This window comes from Schistocerca nitens, chromosome 8 (genome assembly GCF_023898315.1).
Source record: "Schistocerca nitens isolate TAMUIC-IGC-003100 chromosome 8, iqSchNite1.1, whole genome shotgun sequence".
In the NCBI taxonomy this organism is placed as follows: Eukaryota; Metazoa; Arthropoda; class Insecta; order Orthoptera; family Acrididae; genus Schistocerca; species Schistocerca nitens.
This window is the reverse complement of record NC_064621.1, coordinates 339,826,015-339,844,111: the sequence shown is the minus strand read 5'-3', so window position 1 is coordinate 339,844,111 and position 18,097 is coordinate 339,826,015. Positions and strand designations below refer to the sequence as shown.

The 18,097-nt window shown below is 46.0% G+C and overlaps 1 protein-coding gene across 2 annotated transcripts in view; it reads right to left on the bottom strand.

Annotated features, from left to right (window-relative positions):
- Positions 1–18,097, bottom strand: part of LOC126198954 (myogenesis-regulating glycosidase) — a 750,462-nt gene that overhangs the window by 141,696 nt on the left and 590,669 nt on the right. Inside the window, exon 1 of one of the 2 annotated variants that reach the window (XM_049935601.1) lies at positions 12,707–12,841. The exons of the other annotated variant lie outside the window; for it this stretch is intronic. Coding sequence (XP_049791558.1) covers positions 12,707–12,835 — 129 coding nt within the window. The 5' untranslated portion in view covers positions 12,836–12,841. Of the gene's footprint in view, positions 1–12,706; positions 12,842–18,097 lie in introns of those variants that run through there. 2 annotated transcript variants of the gene reach the window in all.

Below are 18,097 nucleotides of genomic sequence, written 5' to 3'. Positions count from 1 at the left end.
TGTGGAACGGCTTGCCATGCCATTTCCACCTGGCGCCTCAGTGGACCAGCGTTCGTGCTGGACGTGCAGACCGCGTGAGACGACGCTTCATCCAGTCCCAAACATGCTCAATGGGGGACAGATCCGGAGATCTTGCTGGCCAGGGTAGTTGACTTACACCTTCTAGAGCACGTTGGGTGGCACGGGATACATGCGGACGTGCATTGTCCTGTTGGAACAGCAAGTTCCCTTGCCGGTCTAGGAATGGTAGAACGATGGGTTCGATGACGGTTTGGATGTACCGTGCACTATTCAGTGTCCCCTCGACGATCACCAGTGGTGTACGGCCAGTGTAGGAGATCGCTCCCCACACCATGATGCCCGGTGTTGGCCCTGTGTGCCTCGGTCGTATGCAGTCCTGATTGTGGCGCTCACCTGCACGGCGCCAAACACGCATACGACCATCATTGGCACCAAGGCAGAAGCGACTCTCATCGCTGAAGACGACACGTCTCCATTCGTCCCTCCATTCACGCCTGTCGCGACACCACTGGAGGCGGGCTGCACGATGTTGGGGCGTGAGCGGAAGACGGCCTAACGGTGTGCGGGACCGTAGCCCAGCTTCATGGAGACTGTTGCGAATGGTCCTCGCCGATACCCCAGGAGCAACAGTGTCCCTAATTTGCTGGGAAGTGGCGGTGCGGTCCCCTACGGCACTGCGTAGGATCCTACGGTCTTGGCGTGCATCCGTGCGTCGCTGCGGTCCGGTCCCAGGTCGACGGGCACGTGCACCTTCCGCCGACCACTGGCGACAACATCGATGTACTGTGGAGACCTCACGCCCCACGTGTTGAGCAATTCGGCGGTACGTCCACCCGGCCTCCCGCATGCCCACTATACGCCCTCGCTCAAAGTCCGTCAACTGCACATACGGTTCACGTCCACGCTGTCGCGGCATGCTACCAGTGTTAAAGACTGCGATGGAGCTCCGTATGCCACGGCAAACTGGCTGACACTGACGGCGGCGGTGCACAAATGCTGCGCAGCTAGCGCCATTCGACGGCCAACACCGCGGTTCCTGGTGTGTCCGCTGTGCCGTGCGTGTGATCATTGCTTGTACAGCCCTCACGCAGTGTCCGGAGCAAGTATGGTGGGTCTGACACACCGGTGTCAATGTGTTCTTTTTTCCATTTCCAGGAGTGTACTTAAACGTAACTGACCTAAGGAGATGACACATATCCATGTCCGAGGCAGGATTCGAATCTGCGATCGTAGCGGTCGCGCGGTTCCAACCTGAAGCGCCTAAAACCGCTCGGCCACAACGGCCGGCCGTCTCAGCCACGCAGTGGCTTCCTTGATATCATTTTGTTATTTTTAGTTGCCGCTTGGTCACTTGTAAAACTTAATATTGAATTCTAGTGCAGTCATTCCTCCGTTTAAAGTGCTTAGTATTCCTTTCCCTGTTTGCTGGTAAATTTTAAATGAAGAATATTCAGTACAAGAAAAAACGACGAATTAGGAATGAATTATCCGGATGCAATGGACATAGGTCTGTACATTTACAGACAAACAAATGATTACAGTTTCAGAAACATTGGATGATTTTTTCATGAGAAAGGCCTTCACAAACTGAGCAAGTCAATAACCCGTTAGTCGTCCTCTGGGCCTTATGCAAGCAGTTTATGGGCTTGGCACTGATTGATGGAGTTGTTGGAATCCTCCTGAGCGATATCGTACCAAATTCTGTCCAACTAGAGTCTTAGATGGTTGGAGGGCCTCGCCCACAATGATGCGAACTTTCTCAGCTGGGGAGAGATCCGGTGAACTTGCTGACCAACGTAGGATTTGGCAAGCACGAAGACAAACGGTTGAAACTCGCGTCGTGTGCGGGCGGGTAAAAATTGAAATTGGTGGTAAGTTTCTACAGGACCAAACTGATGAGGTCATCGGTCCGTAGGCTTACACACTACTTAACCGAACTTAAACTAAATTGTGCTAAGGACAAAACACTCACCCATGCCCGAGGGAGGACTCGAACCTCCGACGGGTGAAGCCACGCGAACCGCGGCCACGCGCCCTAGACAACGCGGCTATCCCTCTTGCTGAAATGTAAGCCCAGGATGGCTTGCCACATACGGCAACAAAACGGGGCGTAGAATATCGCCGATGTACTGCAGTGCTGTAAGGGTGCCGCGGCTGAAAACCAAAGAGATCCCGCTATGAAACGACAGAGACATCGTCGCTGGCCGTCGGGGTTCAGTTCTAAGTGGGACTAGTCACTGAAGACAATTCTTCTCCAGTCAGTGAGATTCCAGGCCGAAGACTTGTCTGGAGATGCTCCGGACAGCGGGTGGAAACCAACTTAACTGTCGTCCGGCATACGGCCAGACAACCGGTAGTGATGGTATGGGCTGCCATTTCTTTTCATAGCAGGACCTCCTTGGTTATCATTTGATGCACCCTTACAGCACATCGGTACGTCGGCGATATTCTATGCTCTATTTTGTTGCCCTTCATGGCAAGCCATCTTGCGCTTACATTTCAGCAAGCAAATGCCCACCTGCACACAGTGAGAGTTTCTACAGCTTGTCTTTGTGCTTACCAAACCCTGCCTTGGCCTGCGACTGAGAAGTTTGGAGCATTATGGGTACGGCCCTGCAACCATCTAGGGATTTTGACGACATAACGCGCCAATTAGAGGCAGGAGGATATCCAATAACTCTATAAATGAATGCCAAACCCAATAACTGCTTGCGTAAGGGCCAGGGGCGGATCAACGCTTTATTGATTTGCTGAGTTTATGAAGCTTCTTATATTGAATAAATGATCCAATTCTTCTGAAATTGTAATCGTTCATTGGTGTGTATATGTAGATCACACCTACCAATTTCCGTCCCATACGGCTGATTCCCTCGTGGTGAGTCGTTTTCTTTGATTTAGAGTGTATTTCAGTTCGTCAAATTTAGGGTCCTCCCACGGTAACGATTATGGTACAGGCCTTCCAGCTTACCTAAATCCCATGCTAAGTCCTGATTGATCGTTATTCAAACTGACTGCTTGATTCATATCTGTAAGTTGGATCCACTTGTTAGAGGAAAAGGGTCAGGGAGGGGGGGGGGGGGGGGTGAAGGGGACGCAGGCAAGGTGAACCGCCACAAGTCGTGCTGCCTTGATCGTATATCTCATTTAGGAATCATGAGAAGATGATAGAGATTAGGGCGCGTACAGACGAATACAGAGAAGTCTTTATTCCCTCGCTGAATATGTCAGTGGAACAGGGCACAATATCGACAATATTGGTACGAAGTGCCCTCCACTATGGACTGTACAGGAGGTGCGGAATAGACAGGGTGTCTCAAACCTTTTGAGTCAAATTGAAACAGGTGACTTTGGTTCCACTGCCGATTGAATGGAGATAGGGTATCAATAGTACGAAATGCACATTTATTGTGTTCTGGACGTACGAATAGTACACAGCATAACAGCAACGAAAGCTCATAGTAATTATTCTAAGCGACGCTCGCTAGTCTCATTACATGTACTGCAACGGAGCATTCAATTCTGTCGCACTGTCGCAAATATACCAGGTGTCTGTTGCACACAGGAACAGGCAGCAGGTGGTAAATGGCGTACGCCCCTCACCACCAAACAGACATACTGTACACAACTTAGCTAATAACACGTGTGTATGTGACGACTGCATGCATCGCACCCGCACAATAACTTGTGTCACACGCACACCACTATCACTGGTGTCAGTTGTTCATTGGATCAGATAGCTTGTGGTGTGCCATGGCGAAGTGTATTACTGTGTGCAGTGCATGACGTCTTGTCAGAGATGGAACGTTACTCTTCAGGAAAGTTGGCAGACAGGCATTTAATGTACGGTACAGCAGGATGTACAGAGAACGCTTTCCATTCAGGTGTCATAGAGAGCCAGCCAATTATCCCGCAAAGACAAGTCGAAACACCAGACTTTGAGGACATGGTGCTGGATCGTGTGGCCAGCAATAAGCACTTGTCAGCTGGCCCGCACTCTAACTGGAGGAGTTTATCTCCGTGCACACCAACTTACGAGAGAAGGGATCGTTCACGTCATAGAGAGACAGCCAATGATCCCGCAAAGATAAGTCGAAACACCAGACTTTGAGGACAGGGTGTTGGATCGTGTGGCCAGCAATAAGCACTTGTCAGCTGGCCCGCACTCTAACTGGAGGAGTTTATCTCCGTGCACACCAACTTACGAGAGAAGGGATCGTTCACGTCATAGAGAGACAGCCAATGATAGCGCAAAGACAAGTCGAAACTCCAGACTTTGAGGACATGGTGTTGGATCGTGTGGCCAGCAATAAGCACTTGTCAGCTGGCCCGCATCCTAACTGGAGGAGTTTATCTCCGTGCACACCAACTTACGAGAGAAGGGATCGTTCACGTCATAGAGAGCCAGCCAATGATCCCGCAAAGACAAGTCGAAACACCAGACTTTGAGGAGATGGTGTTGGATCGTGTGGCCAGCAATAAGCACTTGTCAGCTGGCCCTCATCCTAACTGGAGGAGTTTATCTCCGTGCACACCAACTTACGAGAGAAGGGATCGTTCACGTCATAGAGAGCCAGCCAATGATCCCGCAAAGACATGTCGAAACACCAGACTATGAGGAGATGGTGTTGGATCGTGTGGCCAGCAATAAGCACTTGTCAGCTGGCCTGTGAAACGCACATTTCGAAGGATACAGTGTAGAGAGTACTGGTGGAACACGAATTACACCCTTATTATAAACAAAGTGTGCAAGCACCAGGGCCAATGGATTTTGAGCCCCGCGTTCACTCCTGCCAATGGATTTTCCACCGCAGTGCTGTATTGCCGATCTTCGTATAATTTTTATCGTTGACGGATGAGGTCTCATTCTCTCGTGACGGTGTCCTCAACAGCTGCAACAGCCATGTCTGGAATGAGGAACATCCGCAAGCCATCATCATCGGTGGTCACCAACAACGGTTCTCTGTCAACGTACGGCGGGCATTATTCAAGATCACCCAATAGGACTTTATTTGCTGCCTCCCCGTTTGACCGCGACCACGTGAACACGTATCCTCATCGTTGGATTGGAAAGGGAGGTCTTGTTCCACAGCCAGTGCGATCGCTGAATTTCCACGCCTTCAAACGTTTTCCTCTGGGGTTACGCCAAGATGTCGGTGTATGAAACCCACGTAGAAACAGATGAGAACCTACTTTCTAGGGCCCTGTCTCCTGATACAACATACACTCGGGATCTTTGAGAGAGTGTGGAAGAACTTCATTCTTTGAGACTGGTGGTCGTCAGTTTGCACACTTACTATGAGCAATGTTGTTGTTATGCGGTGAACGCTGTGTATGTCAATAAGGCACAACAAATATGGGTTTCGGATTATTTGTTCCCTATCTCAATATAACCAGTTGTGGACCTACTATCACCTGTTTCAATTTGACTCAAAAGGTTTGAGACACCCTGTACACTGCCCGGAACTTACGGCAATTACGTGACTTGTGTGTGCAGAGGTGGCGCCAACTCCCTCCAGTGATCTACCAAGGCCTCACAGCTTCCATACCACGACGCATCGCCGCTGGTATCCGTGCCAAAGCTGGGTATACCGGCTATCAAGCAGGTGGTCCTAATGTTCTGCCTGATCAATGTAAATGGCCTAATGGATGGCGTCGGAAGCTTCATTAGGCTTCATACGGATGATGCTGTTGCATACAAAGAAACCGCAAACCTATATAATTGTAACGAAACACAGGAAGAACTGCAGAGGATCGACGTTTGCTGCTTGGCTTGGCAGTTGACCCTCAAATCAAACAAATGTAAAGCATTGCGAATACATAGACAGAAACACCTTCTATTGCATGATTACACGATTGCAGAATAATCACTGGAAGCAGTCACGTTGTAAGAGGTATGCGATGTATGCGCTGCCTGCAACAGGCAAGACTTAGGAGAGTCTCTGACCAGAGAGCAGTATGTAGTTAGTTGTTGCTTGTCGCTAGTCGGCATTAGTCTGTGTTAGTATTCAGTAGTCTGCGTGAGTCGGCAGTAGTGTGCAGTAGTATGCGGTAGTCTGCGTGAGTCGGCAGTAGTCGGCGCGTGTCTGCGCTTATCGACAGTCTGCTCTGGTCGGGACTCTGGACGATGAGTATTATTGTGGAAGGTAAAGAAGCAGCCTTGCGCATATCTAGTAATGTATGTTAACTGTCATCAATTTCTTTCAAAAGATGCCCCAATAATAATTTTTATAATATAAAGTATTTTTTTTTAAAAAAAGCATTCATTTCAATTTAAAGATTTTATCCAATGAATAATTATTCCTTTCATGAATCACAAAGCATAGGCCAGCATTGCACGGAGCTGTGCCGAAAATTTTTTTAGGCAAGAGCAGATATATTCGCAGTTTTTATTGAGGTAAGAATTTTTTGCTTTTTATTCAGAGTACAGGGCCGTGGCGCAGCGCTGCTGTCGTCATAATATTTACCAGGTTACTGAATTTTTTTATTATTTTGGGGTTTAGGAATTTTTCTGTTTCGAACTTAACATTAAATGAGAAAATAATTTTGTGGGTACATTGAATGTGAATGCATTTCTGCACAGAGATTATAAATGGGAGCCAATTTTGTTCAGAGGTTACAATATTTAAAATTCATTTTTTAATTATTATTTCTGTGGGGAGTTTACACATCTGGTTTATTTTTATTTTTAATATTTTTGTGGGAAGGTTACAACGTCCATAAAACATCTAGGCCTACGCGTACGGATCGATTTAAAGTGGAACGATGACGTCAAACTAATAGCAGATAAGAAAGATGCCAGACAGGTTGATCTGAAGAATCCTCAGGAAATTTAGTCAGCCCACGGAGGAGGCAGCTTACAAATACCTCGTTCGACCAATACTTGAATACTGCACGTCACGCTGGGAGCCACACCATATAGGATTGATAGAGGAAATAGAGAAGATCCGAAGAAGAGTAGCACGCTTCGTTACAGGTTCATTTAGCAAGCACGAAAGCGACACGGAGATCTGCAGTACGGTGTGGCCTACTGTTTCCGAGAGCATGCGTTTCTAGAAGAGTCAATCAATATATTCCTTCCTCATGCGTATATTTCATGAAAATAACATGAAGGTAAAATCAGATTTGAGTTCACAAGGATGGTAGCAGCAATCGTTCTTACCGTGAGTTATTATCGACTGGAATAGGTTCAAATGGTTCAAATGGCTCTGAGCACTATGGGACTCAACTGCTGAGGTCATTAGTCCCCTAGAACTTAGAACTAGTTAAACCTAACTAACCTAAAAAAAAAAAAAAAGCTCCGTCTTTAGGCCACAAGTGGCCCTTCCGGGACCGTCCGGCCGCCGTGTCATCTTCCGAGGAGGATGCGGATAAGGAGGGGCGTGTGGTCAGCACACCGCACTCCCGACCGTTAGGACGGTATTCTTTGACCGAAGCCGCTACTAATCGGTCGAGTAGCTCCTCAATTGGCATCACGAGGCTGAGTGCACCCCGAAAAATGGCAACAGCACATGGCGGCAGGATGGTGACCCATCCAAGCGCCGGCCACGCCCGACAGCGCTTAACTTCGGTGATCTCACGGGAACCGGTGTAGCCACTGCGGCAAGGCCGTTGCCCTAACTAACCTAAGGACATCACAAACATCCATGCCCGAGGCAGGATTCGAACCTGCGACCATAGCGGTCTTGCGGTTCCAGACTGCAGCGCCTTTAACCGCACGGCCACTTCGGCCGGCTGACTGGAATAGGGAAAGGGGGAAGCGAGAGTGGTGCACAAAGTACTCTTCGCCACATACCATAAGGTGGCTTGCTAAGTATTAACCCGATTTTCGATAATCCGTTTGACTCGCGGTCTCAACTAGTCTGGATAAAAGAGGTTCCACCGTACTATTAAGGAAACTACGTCCGTAAGGCGTATTCAGTCAAGTTTACGATTGGATTAGTCTTTCTCAGCAGGCAGAACGTAGCATGTTTATCTGGGTCTGGTATAATCTGCGCGTACATATGTATTATTTGCCGTGTCTCAAGGAAGTGTAATCAACGTGGGAAAATAAGGCTTAACGTCTCCTCGACGACGAGGTAGTTAGACACAGGGAACGTGTTCGGAGTGAGGAAGGACGTTGGGGTGGGAGGGGAGAAGCGGAGGGGGGAGAGGGGAGGGGGTTAATCGATCGCATTTGCCTTTAGCGATCTAGGGAACCCCACGAAACCCTAAACTTACATGCCCTGATGGAGCTGCGATCTACCATTCAACCTAATGCAACTGTCCCTGTTGATATTTATCAACACCTGTAAGCAGCGAAAGGTCTAGATTTCATTATAGCTTCATTCTTCGAGAGCAATATCACCAATGATATCTGTACAGATACCAGCGTCATAATGCTACTGCAGTGTTTTATTACTGCGCCTCCCGATTGACAAATGTAATAGGATCATTACAACTCATGTCATCGGTATACATACGACATCATGCGTACCGACATATTCCAAATCGCCGTACATAAAAACGGGATTTTTCAAAGCTCATGGCTCGGGTTCTGTACGTGATAAAAAGGCAGGGTGAAGAGTTCTGGATAGCCCTTGGGCTAGGGACCATTTATAAACCCAACAGAAGGATCGTCTCAGTGTGACTGCCGCACGTAGTGACCGCGCGATTTGAGGCGCTATGTCACGCATTGCGCGGCCCCTCCTGTTGGAGGTTCGAGTCCTCCCTCGGGCATGGGTCGTTGTGTTGTTCTCAGCATAAGTTAGTTTAAGTTAGTTTAAGAGGTGTGTAAGGCAAGGGACCGATGATTCACACACATTTTCTTAGTGTCACTGCCTACAGTACAGCGTCAAAGCATGAATATTATATACTTTCTCCTGCTTAGGCAAATGGAGCAAATCGGTTGGCTCTTTATGCATTTGATGTGGTCTCTGGTGGGATCGATGGGATTTGTGGAGGTACCATTAGTTCATAGGCGCTTCCTCGGAAAACCCGAAAAAGGGTTTTTTACTATTTTTGCGCCGTCAGCAGCGGACAAAAACCCATCCGAGGAGCCCAAGATGGCTACGCACAGAAAATGGCTGAAACTTTTCAGATCTATTCTTAAGATCCCGATCTGGAAAACACCTCAAACTTTTCATGATACCTTTATCCCTTTCCCAGATACAGAGATTCAAAGATACCGTACTTGTTCACGTAAAATACTCACGTAAAATGCGGTGTGACGTGTAAAATTAGTCAAGTGTTATTTCAATTTCGCATCAATAAACTATCAAAATCTTACTGATCCATCAATTTCTTTTCATATGATTGACACGCCGTGCTGTGGCAAGAAAAAGAAGGGAAACGACGGAAAAATGCTCCTATCCAAGCACAAAAAATGCGAATGCGCTCCTCTTAATGAAAAGACTCTGACTGAAAAAGCAGGGTACCAGCTGTCTCATTCTACCTTCATCAGCACCCTTAAAAACTTTCGCAGATGGAGGAAAGAATGAATGAGATAGTAGTAGCCAGAGAGAATAAGATGGAGACAATGAGAGTAGAGGAGACAGTTAGTAATAGGACAGAACGAAGGAGGCTGTGGCTGTGAGACAGGAGACAGTGACACTTGGAGAGCCTCAAACAGATAACGACAATAAGTTCTGGAAGAATGAGTGAGTGAGAATGGGCAATTGGGAGTGGACGAGCATGAGAGACTTAACACTGATGGACTACTGGGTCTGAGCGAGTTGCAGTTACTCTAGCTTATGGGAATGAGAGGCGAGTTGTATGTCAAAAAGAGCGCGATTATCTTTGCGAAAATTTTTAAAAGTTCTCACGGAGGTAGAATGAGGCAGATGGTACCCCACTTTTCAGTCAGAGTCTTTTAATAAAGAGGAGCATATTCGCCTTTTTGTGCTTTTATAGGAGTATTCTTCCGCTATAGAACACCATCCTGGATGAAAAGTCATATAACACATTGAATTAATATAAAGGGTGTGTCAGGAGGAACACCAAATATTCGAATAAAACATTTCATACAACCTCAGTCCATTTTTCATTGGTTAGAGAGATACAGCTGTTAGAATCCAACCCAAATACCGACAGAAGCTTTTGAACGAAGGCAACTGATTTAATTCAATGTTCGTTTCCATGAATTCTATCTCCAATTTCAATGCACTTTGGAATTCTCTCGGCAACACCGCCCATAGTTTTTCTGAGTTCGTTTTGGCTCTTTTTTATCGAGGTGTCATTATTCATAATCCGAAAGTACAATTCATCTCTTGTGTTTACTTTTTATTTATAGACTTCGCCTTTCAACCATCCCCACAAGCAGAAACCTAATGGAGCAAGCTTCAGAGATCTCGGCGTAAAAGAAACGTGACTAATCTGACGATCCATATTCCGGGGTATGTTAGGTTTAGATGATGTGTCACCTGAGAACATACATATCCCTGTTTCATTTGTAAACACGTGCGACGTTCTTCGACGATACAGTAAAATTATCCAATAAGTCACATTCACAGCTGAAAAATTCAATTATGTAAATGCAAGTAAAACTTTATAATACTAAAGTCAAAACGAAACCACCACTCGATGAATAAATCTATAGCAAGTGGAATGCCAACAGACGAAATGAAAACTTATCTTTATCTCCGTAAGCCTGTTGTATGGAATGTTTTACTCGAATCAGTCCTTCAAAAATGCTTACTCTTCCTCCTGACACGCCCAGTGAAATGTTCCTCAAGCAAGCCTAACAAGGCCATTCATGTTGCACATTCACCACTTAGCAGACAGTTCTAGTTGCAATCACAGAGTTTCCTGCAAATACAGTAATCTATGAGAAAGAGTACTCTGATAGAAAATCTTAGAAATTCGCAGTCTCTTTTTAACAGCCTTCTTCAAAGGTGGACAATAAAGAGGAATGAAGTGTCGTAAAATTCATTAAACAAAAAAGCACACAGACACGCTCATCTGTAAGTTAGAAAAAAGGCATGCTTCGATATGGCAGTATAGTATGGCGAAAGTGCCTTTTGCTAACGAAAGAGATTAGTCAATTAATATAAATATCCAGTAATAAAATTTGTAGAGATAGGAAATAGAACAGTTGCGTAGGCTCAGTCATAGGCGAAGCAGATGGCAGACTTTGATTCATTAGCAGAGTACTAGGGAAAGACAATCGGTCTACAAAGGAGATAGCATACAGAACACCGATGTGACCCATCCCAGAATACTGCTGATGCCTGTGTGGCTAACACCAAATAGGACTAACAGGGAGCACTAAACATGTACAGAGAAGGGGTGCACGAATGGTCACAGGTTTGTTTGATCGATGGGATAGTGTCACAGAGATGCTGAAAGAACTGAACCAGCAAGCGCTAGAAGACAGACACAAAGTATCCCGTGAAAGCCTATTTAGTATGTTTCAATAAACGACTGTAAGTGATGAATCAAGGAATACACAACCCCTGCGTATCGGTTCCACAGGGACCGCGAAGACAAGATACCTACAGCTTATACAGAGGTGATTAAGCAGCCATTTCTCTCTGCTCCATAGCTGAAAGGAACGGGGTAAAGCGCTGATAACTGATACAGTAAGAAGTACCCTCTGCCACACACTGAACAGTGGTTTGCAGAGTTTTGATGTAGATTTAGATATGGATACATAACATTTCTAACACCTGCAAAGGAACATAAGTAAAATGTGGGACAGTGTAACAGATATTCTGAGAAACACTGACTGACATTCGATGAAAGATGTTAATTTTTCATGAAGTGTGCTTTACGATATTCCTAGAAACGTTACTCAATATGGTATCTGCAAATATTTGTCATCCTCTTTCCAGTCGCCCTCCAAGTCCGTGGAGAAAAAAAGAGGCACATCCGTTTTCGGAACAGGTAGGAATATTAATGTGGGTCTATAATAGAATGAAAAAGCCGGCCGGTGTGGCCGTGCGGTTCTAGGTGCTTCAGCTTGGAACCGCGTGACCGCTACGGTCGCAGGTTCGAATCCTGCCTCGGGCATGGATGTGTATGATGTACTTAGGTTAGTTAGGTTTAAGTAGGGCATGGATGTGTGTGATGTCCTTAGGTTAGTTAGGTTTAAGTAGTTCTAAGTTCTAGGCGACTGATGACCTCAGAAGCTAAGTCCCATAGTGCTCAGAGCCATTTGAATAGAATGAAAATTATCCTCTGTCACTCCACTTTGCACAGTATGTATGTGGATGCAGAGCAGTCGATTCTTACTTCTTTTCCTCGTTCCGTCGAGAAAGAAGTGACCTTAATTGGAACAATAAAGTCGTCGTTACTGATATCTCAGAGCGCTTACTAGCCGGGGAAAGAAAACGAGAAACGAAAAAGCATTATTTGTTACCGTCAGATCGGCATAACGGCGCATGGACAGTCATATTCCATATTCTTAACAGAATCGTTCTATTTACAACGAAAGAAAACATTACATACATGTGTTACGGTCTTAACGTAAGCTTCTGACGTGTGAAAAACTCATGCCTTCCCTCTCCATTCACTTGCAGGTTTGATCATCACTCATCAGACAAATATTTTGCAAGTAGCGCGCAGCTAATCAACAAGTAGCAGAGACAAACACTCAGACTCCCACTGGAGCAATACTGCTTGTGTCACGAGAACGTGCTCCATGCTGCAGCATCTCTGGAAAGTCACGGAGATTTAGAGAAAATGGCTGCCTCCGCAAGAGAATACGTACCCTGACCCTCTTGCCCCCGCTGCGCTTGGGCCGCGTCGGCTGCAGAAAGGTGACGCACGCCCGCGCTGCGGCGACGTCGGCGTCTTTGGTGCTGTTGTTGTTTTCGTCGCCCTGCCCCGTCGCCGCCATGCCTCTGTCTCGACTCCCGGCGTGCTTCGCGCGACAGACGATCCGGTGCCCCCCACCCAGCGTCCCACTGACGTCATAAGACGCTCTGCCTGCCTGCCGGCGACCTATCGCTTTCGCGGGACTCAGCAGACGGGCCCGCATCTCGTGGTCGTGCGGTAGCGTTCTCGCTTCCCACGCCCGGGTTCCCGGGTTCGATTCCCGGCGGGGTCAGGGATTTTCTCTGCCTCGTGATGGCTGGGTGTTGTGTGATGTCCTTAGGTTAGTTAGGTTTAAGTAGTTCTAAGTTCTAGGGGACTGATGACCATAGATGTTAAGTCCCATAGTGCTCAGAGCCATTTGAGCCATCAGCAGACGGGTTCAGCCGTTCATCTGATTTCGTCTGTCATTGTGCACGGCGCGCAGTGCACTGAGAACGCGCTTAGGTTAGCGAACTGTCGAGGACGACCAGACTCACCTTAGAGGACGTCTATCCTCAATACAAATAGAGACAACCACAATCTGTCACTTACGCAACTTCAGTTTACTTCCATCAACCAGTTATCGAGCCTCTCATGTTCTGTCTACATGGTACAAATAGACCTGCAGAAATTTTCAGCTATCTACCCGCAGCTTTTGAAACAATTCTTACAGGACGTAAAAAAGAAATTTTTATTATTAATTTAGATATATAGTCATTAACATGAATTGTATTGGGAATATAAGAAATGTGTACCAACGACGTTTTAACATTCTTTATTGTGTTGCAAGCAGAATTTTTCTAGCGTACTTCCTTTGTCTTACCGAGCGAGGTGGCGCAGTGGTTAGCACACTGGATGCGCATTCGGGAGGACGACGGTTCAATCACGCGTCCGGCCATCTTGATTTAGGTTTTCCGTGATTTGCCTAAATCGCTCCAGGCAAATGCTGGGATGGTTCCTTTGAAAGGGCAGGGCCGACTTCCTTCCCCGTCCTTCCCTAATCCGATGAGACCGATGACCTCGCAGTTTGGTCTCTTCCCCAATACAACCCAACCCAACCTTTGTGTTTCCTGTGTTATATTTTCGTCATGTTTACTCGTTTCATTATACTGTGGATGTAAAATTCGATTTATGTCAGAATATGTCGTTTATTAAGCCTATGTATCTTCGTACGAGGGTACGACTTAAACTAATGTATACAATGAAATCAGCTGCGGTCGCAGGTTCGAATGCTGCCTCGGGCATGCATGTGTATGATGTCCTTAGGTTAGGTAGGTTTACGCAGTTCTAAGTCTAGGGGACTGATGACCTCAGACGTTAAGTCCCATAGGACTGAGAGCCATTTGAACCATTTTTATACCATGAATTGTCAAAACAAATTGGAGAAGCGTATGTCTGTTGAGATGGTGTATGAGCACGTACCGACAGCTATTAAATTAAGTATAAAAATGATTGTCGAATCTTTTCGGATTATCTTTTGATGCGTAGCGGCATGCAGAAGTTTTGTGATTGGCTTTTAGGCCTCTACTCATACAGCCATCTACATATGGTTTTTCATATCTTTAGTACTTAATTATTATAATTTCTTAGCCTGTTTTCAAGTGGTTTAGGTAGGTCCGATTCAATATTTTTGCTTAAGTACATGGAGAGTTAAAGCTATTTATAATGAATGAAGGTTCAGAATTAAATAGTATGAGGTGTTGTGTTAGGTCAGTGACAATAAAATAGAGAGAGATGAAACCATAATGAAAGGTACACACTGCATAACTAGATAATTAATACACAGAAGTACTACCAATACACAAGATGTGCAGAGAAATATGGAAAGACCAAGAACACAACATGTTATCATGCCTAATTCAGCGTAGGAGACCCGTTTGCATTTAAAACAGATCGCAATCATCTCGGAATGGATAAATATAGGATCTGTACGGTTTTGAAGGGAATCTTATACCATTCTTCCTGCTAAGTAGTGGCAACGATGATGGAGGTAGACAGCGTTCACATACTTTTCTCTCCAAAGTAAACCACAAAGGCTCAATGACAGTGGCATGTGGTGAGTGTGGCGGCCACGAGAGAAGTGACAGTTCTACTTCGTTCTCACAAAACCTGTCCTGGACAATGCGATCAGTGTGAAAAGGGCCGTGTCTTCTTGGAACGCAGCATCACCACTGGGGAACAATTTTGTATCGTAGGATGAACCTGATCACCCAAAATGGTTACATAAGCCTTGGCAGTAATGCGTCCTTGCAGAGAAACTATGGACCCCGTGAAATACCACGATATGATTTCCCATATCATCACCGAATCCCCGTCTTGTTTCACTCTTGGAATGTAAACTCGGACAGAAGTCGGAAACAGTGTGAAACAAGACCGATCCGACCAAATGACTTTCTTCCACTGCTCCATAGTCCAAGTTTTATTGTTTCGGCACCACGCTGTCCTGTTATGGACATTTACATCATTGATGAGTGCTTCTAAAATTCCATTTCGCCCTGCAATCGCCTGGTTATGGGCCCCCTTTGACTTCTTTTGGTGCTGACAGCGTTCGCGAGTGCCACATTCGGTCCTGCAGTGACTTTTGCAGCTGTTATCTCCTTATCTTTCGTCACACTCCTTTTCAATAGGAGTCACAGCACACAGCGTATGATGTTTTCTCGGTTTCGCTGTATGCGGCGTGTTCGATTCGGTGCCTCTTGCAACACCAAACACTTCGATTACCTTTGTTACCGAAGCTCCTACCATACGAACACTAACAATATGCACACGTTGTAACTGACTTAGCTCCGGCACAATGCACTGAGAACTATGTAAACTGAAGCGCCAAAGGAACTCGTATAGACATGCGTATTCAATACAAAGATCTGTAAACAGACAGAGTACGGCGCTGCGGTCATCAAACCTATATAAGACAACAAGTGTCTGGAGCAGTTGACAGATCAGTTACTGCTGCTACAATTGCAGGTTATCAACATTTAAGTGAGTTTGAACATAGTATTATAGTCGGCACACGAGTGATGGGACACAGTATCTCCGAGGTAGCGACCATTTCAAGAGTCAACCGCGAATGTCAGGAATCCGGTAAAACATCAAATCTCCGACATCGGTGAGGCCAGAAAAAGATCCTGCGAGAACGGGACCAATGACCACTGGCGAGAATCGTTCACCGTGACAGAAGGGCAACCCTTCCGCAAATTGCTGCAGATTTCAATGCTGGGCCATCCAACAAGTGTCAGCGTGAGAACCATTCTACGAAAAATTATCGATATGGGCTTTCGGAGCCGAAGGTCCACTCGTGTACCCCTGATGACTGCACGACAAAAAGCTTTACGCCTCGTCTGGATCCGTCAACACCAATATTGGACTGTTAATGTGTGGAAGTATGTTGGCTGGTTGAATGAGTTTCTTTTCAAGTTGTATCGAGCGGATAGACGTGTAGGGTATGGAGACAACCTCATGAATCAATGGATCCTGCGTGTCAGTGGGGAACTGTTCAAGCTGGTGGAGGCTCTGTAATGGTGTGTGGCGTGTACAGTTTGAGTGATATGGGACCCCTCATACGTCTCTGACAGGTGACACGTAAGTAAGCATCCTGTCTGATCACCTGCATCCGTTCATGTCCATTGTGCATTCCGACGGACCTGGGAAGTTCCAGCAGGACAATGTGACACCCTTCACATTCCAGAATTGCTGCTCTTCTGTGTTTAAACACTTCCGTTAGCCACCAAATTCCACAGACATGAACATTATTGAGCATTTCTTGGATGCCTTGCAACGTTCTGTTCAGAAGAGACCTCCACCCCTTCGTACTCTTACGGATTTATGGACAGCCTAGCAGGATTCATGGACGATATTAAGGCGGTGTACCAGTTTCTTTGACTCTTCAGTGTATATTATATATTTAATTTTCCTGCACACAGGAAAAGAAAGAGTTCTTTGTGAACCCTGCAGTCTCTTGTGGCCAGGAGTGTCAGCAGATGTTGGAAGAGCACATTTTAATGGCACCAGATGCCAAACCAATGTTAAGGATTGTTTTTTTTGGATTTTCGGATCGAAAGAATAGATGGTTTACATCCTCCGTTACTCCATATTCACACAGCGGTGACTCAGCCTGCGACCATAGCGGACGCTCGGTTCCAGACTGTAGCACCTGGAACCGCACGGCCACTCCGGCCGGCTGACCGACGATATAATGGCATACTGTGTGCCTCGTGTTTTCATGGGTTGCGTCCATACTTTATGCCAGTCATTTCTTGTTAGTCGTCTATATTTTTGTAGGAAATCGTCTGCCCGTACTTCAGGACGTTTTTCTTCGGTAGAATATATTGCCTGCACGGCCAGATTTTCTGTAACTGAGTTTTCTTTAATCCCACGGCGACCTTTCGTCCAAAGTATTTTGGCTGGTAGTTTATTGTTTGTGATTTCTCTATAGTCTACTATTCTTTGTGCTGTGGGATGATTTCATTTTTCAGGCGTTGTTGTTCTTTAACAAGGCAAGGGCTGATTTGGAATCTGATAGAATAATGCTATTACTTTCGGTAGTATACTGAAGAGGAAGATTAGCTTCCAGGATTGCAATTTGTTCCATTGACATCTTTGTGATGCTTAAATTTTCTACCCTATTGCCTTGTATTGTCCCAATATCCTCTATTTGCGCCATCTTCATTCTTCGATCCATCTGCATATATGATGATCGCACTACGATAACTATACCCAAGTTTTCGTATTTCGAAATTATTTGATAGATCAAATGGTTCAAATGGCTCTGAGCACTATGGGACTTAACAGCTGTGGTCGTCAGTCCCCTAGAACTTAGAACTACTTGAACCTAACTAACCTAAGGACATCACACACATCCATGCCCGAGGCAGGATTCGAACCTGCGACCATAGCAGTCGCGCGGTTCCGGACTGGGCGCCTAGAACCGCTGGACCACCGCGGCCGGCTATTTGATAGTGCTCGGGCCAATGATAGGCCTGTTAAGTTGCATTCATAACATAGTAGTTTTGTTGACGAAATAGTTTTTCTCACATTTTTCATAGTTTGCATATGTACGTAGATGCAACTGGCGACATGTTTTTGTTAACTCAAAATACACTCCTGGAAATTGAAATAAGAACACCTTGAATTCATTGTCCCAGGAAGGGGAAACTTTATTGACACATTCCTGGGGTCAGATACATCACATGATCACACTGACAGAACCACAGGCACATAGACACAGGCAACAGAGCATGCACAATGTCGGCACTAGTACAGTGTATATCCACCTTTCGCAGCAATGCAGGCTGCTATTCTCCCATGG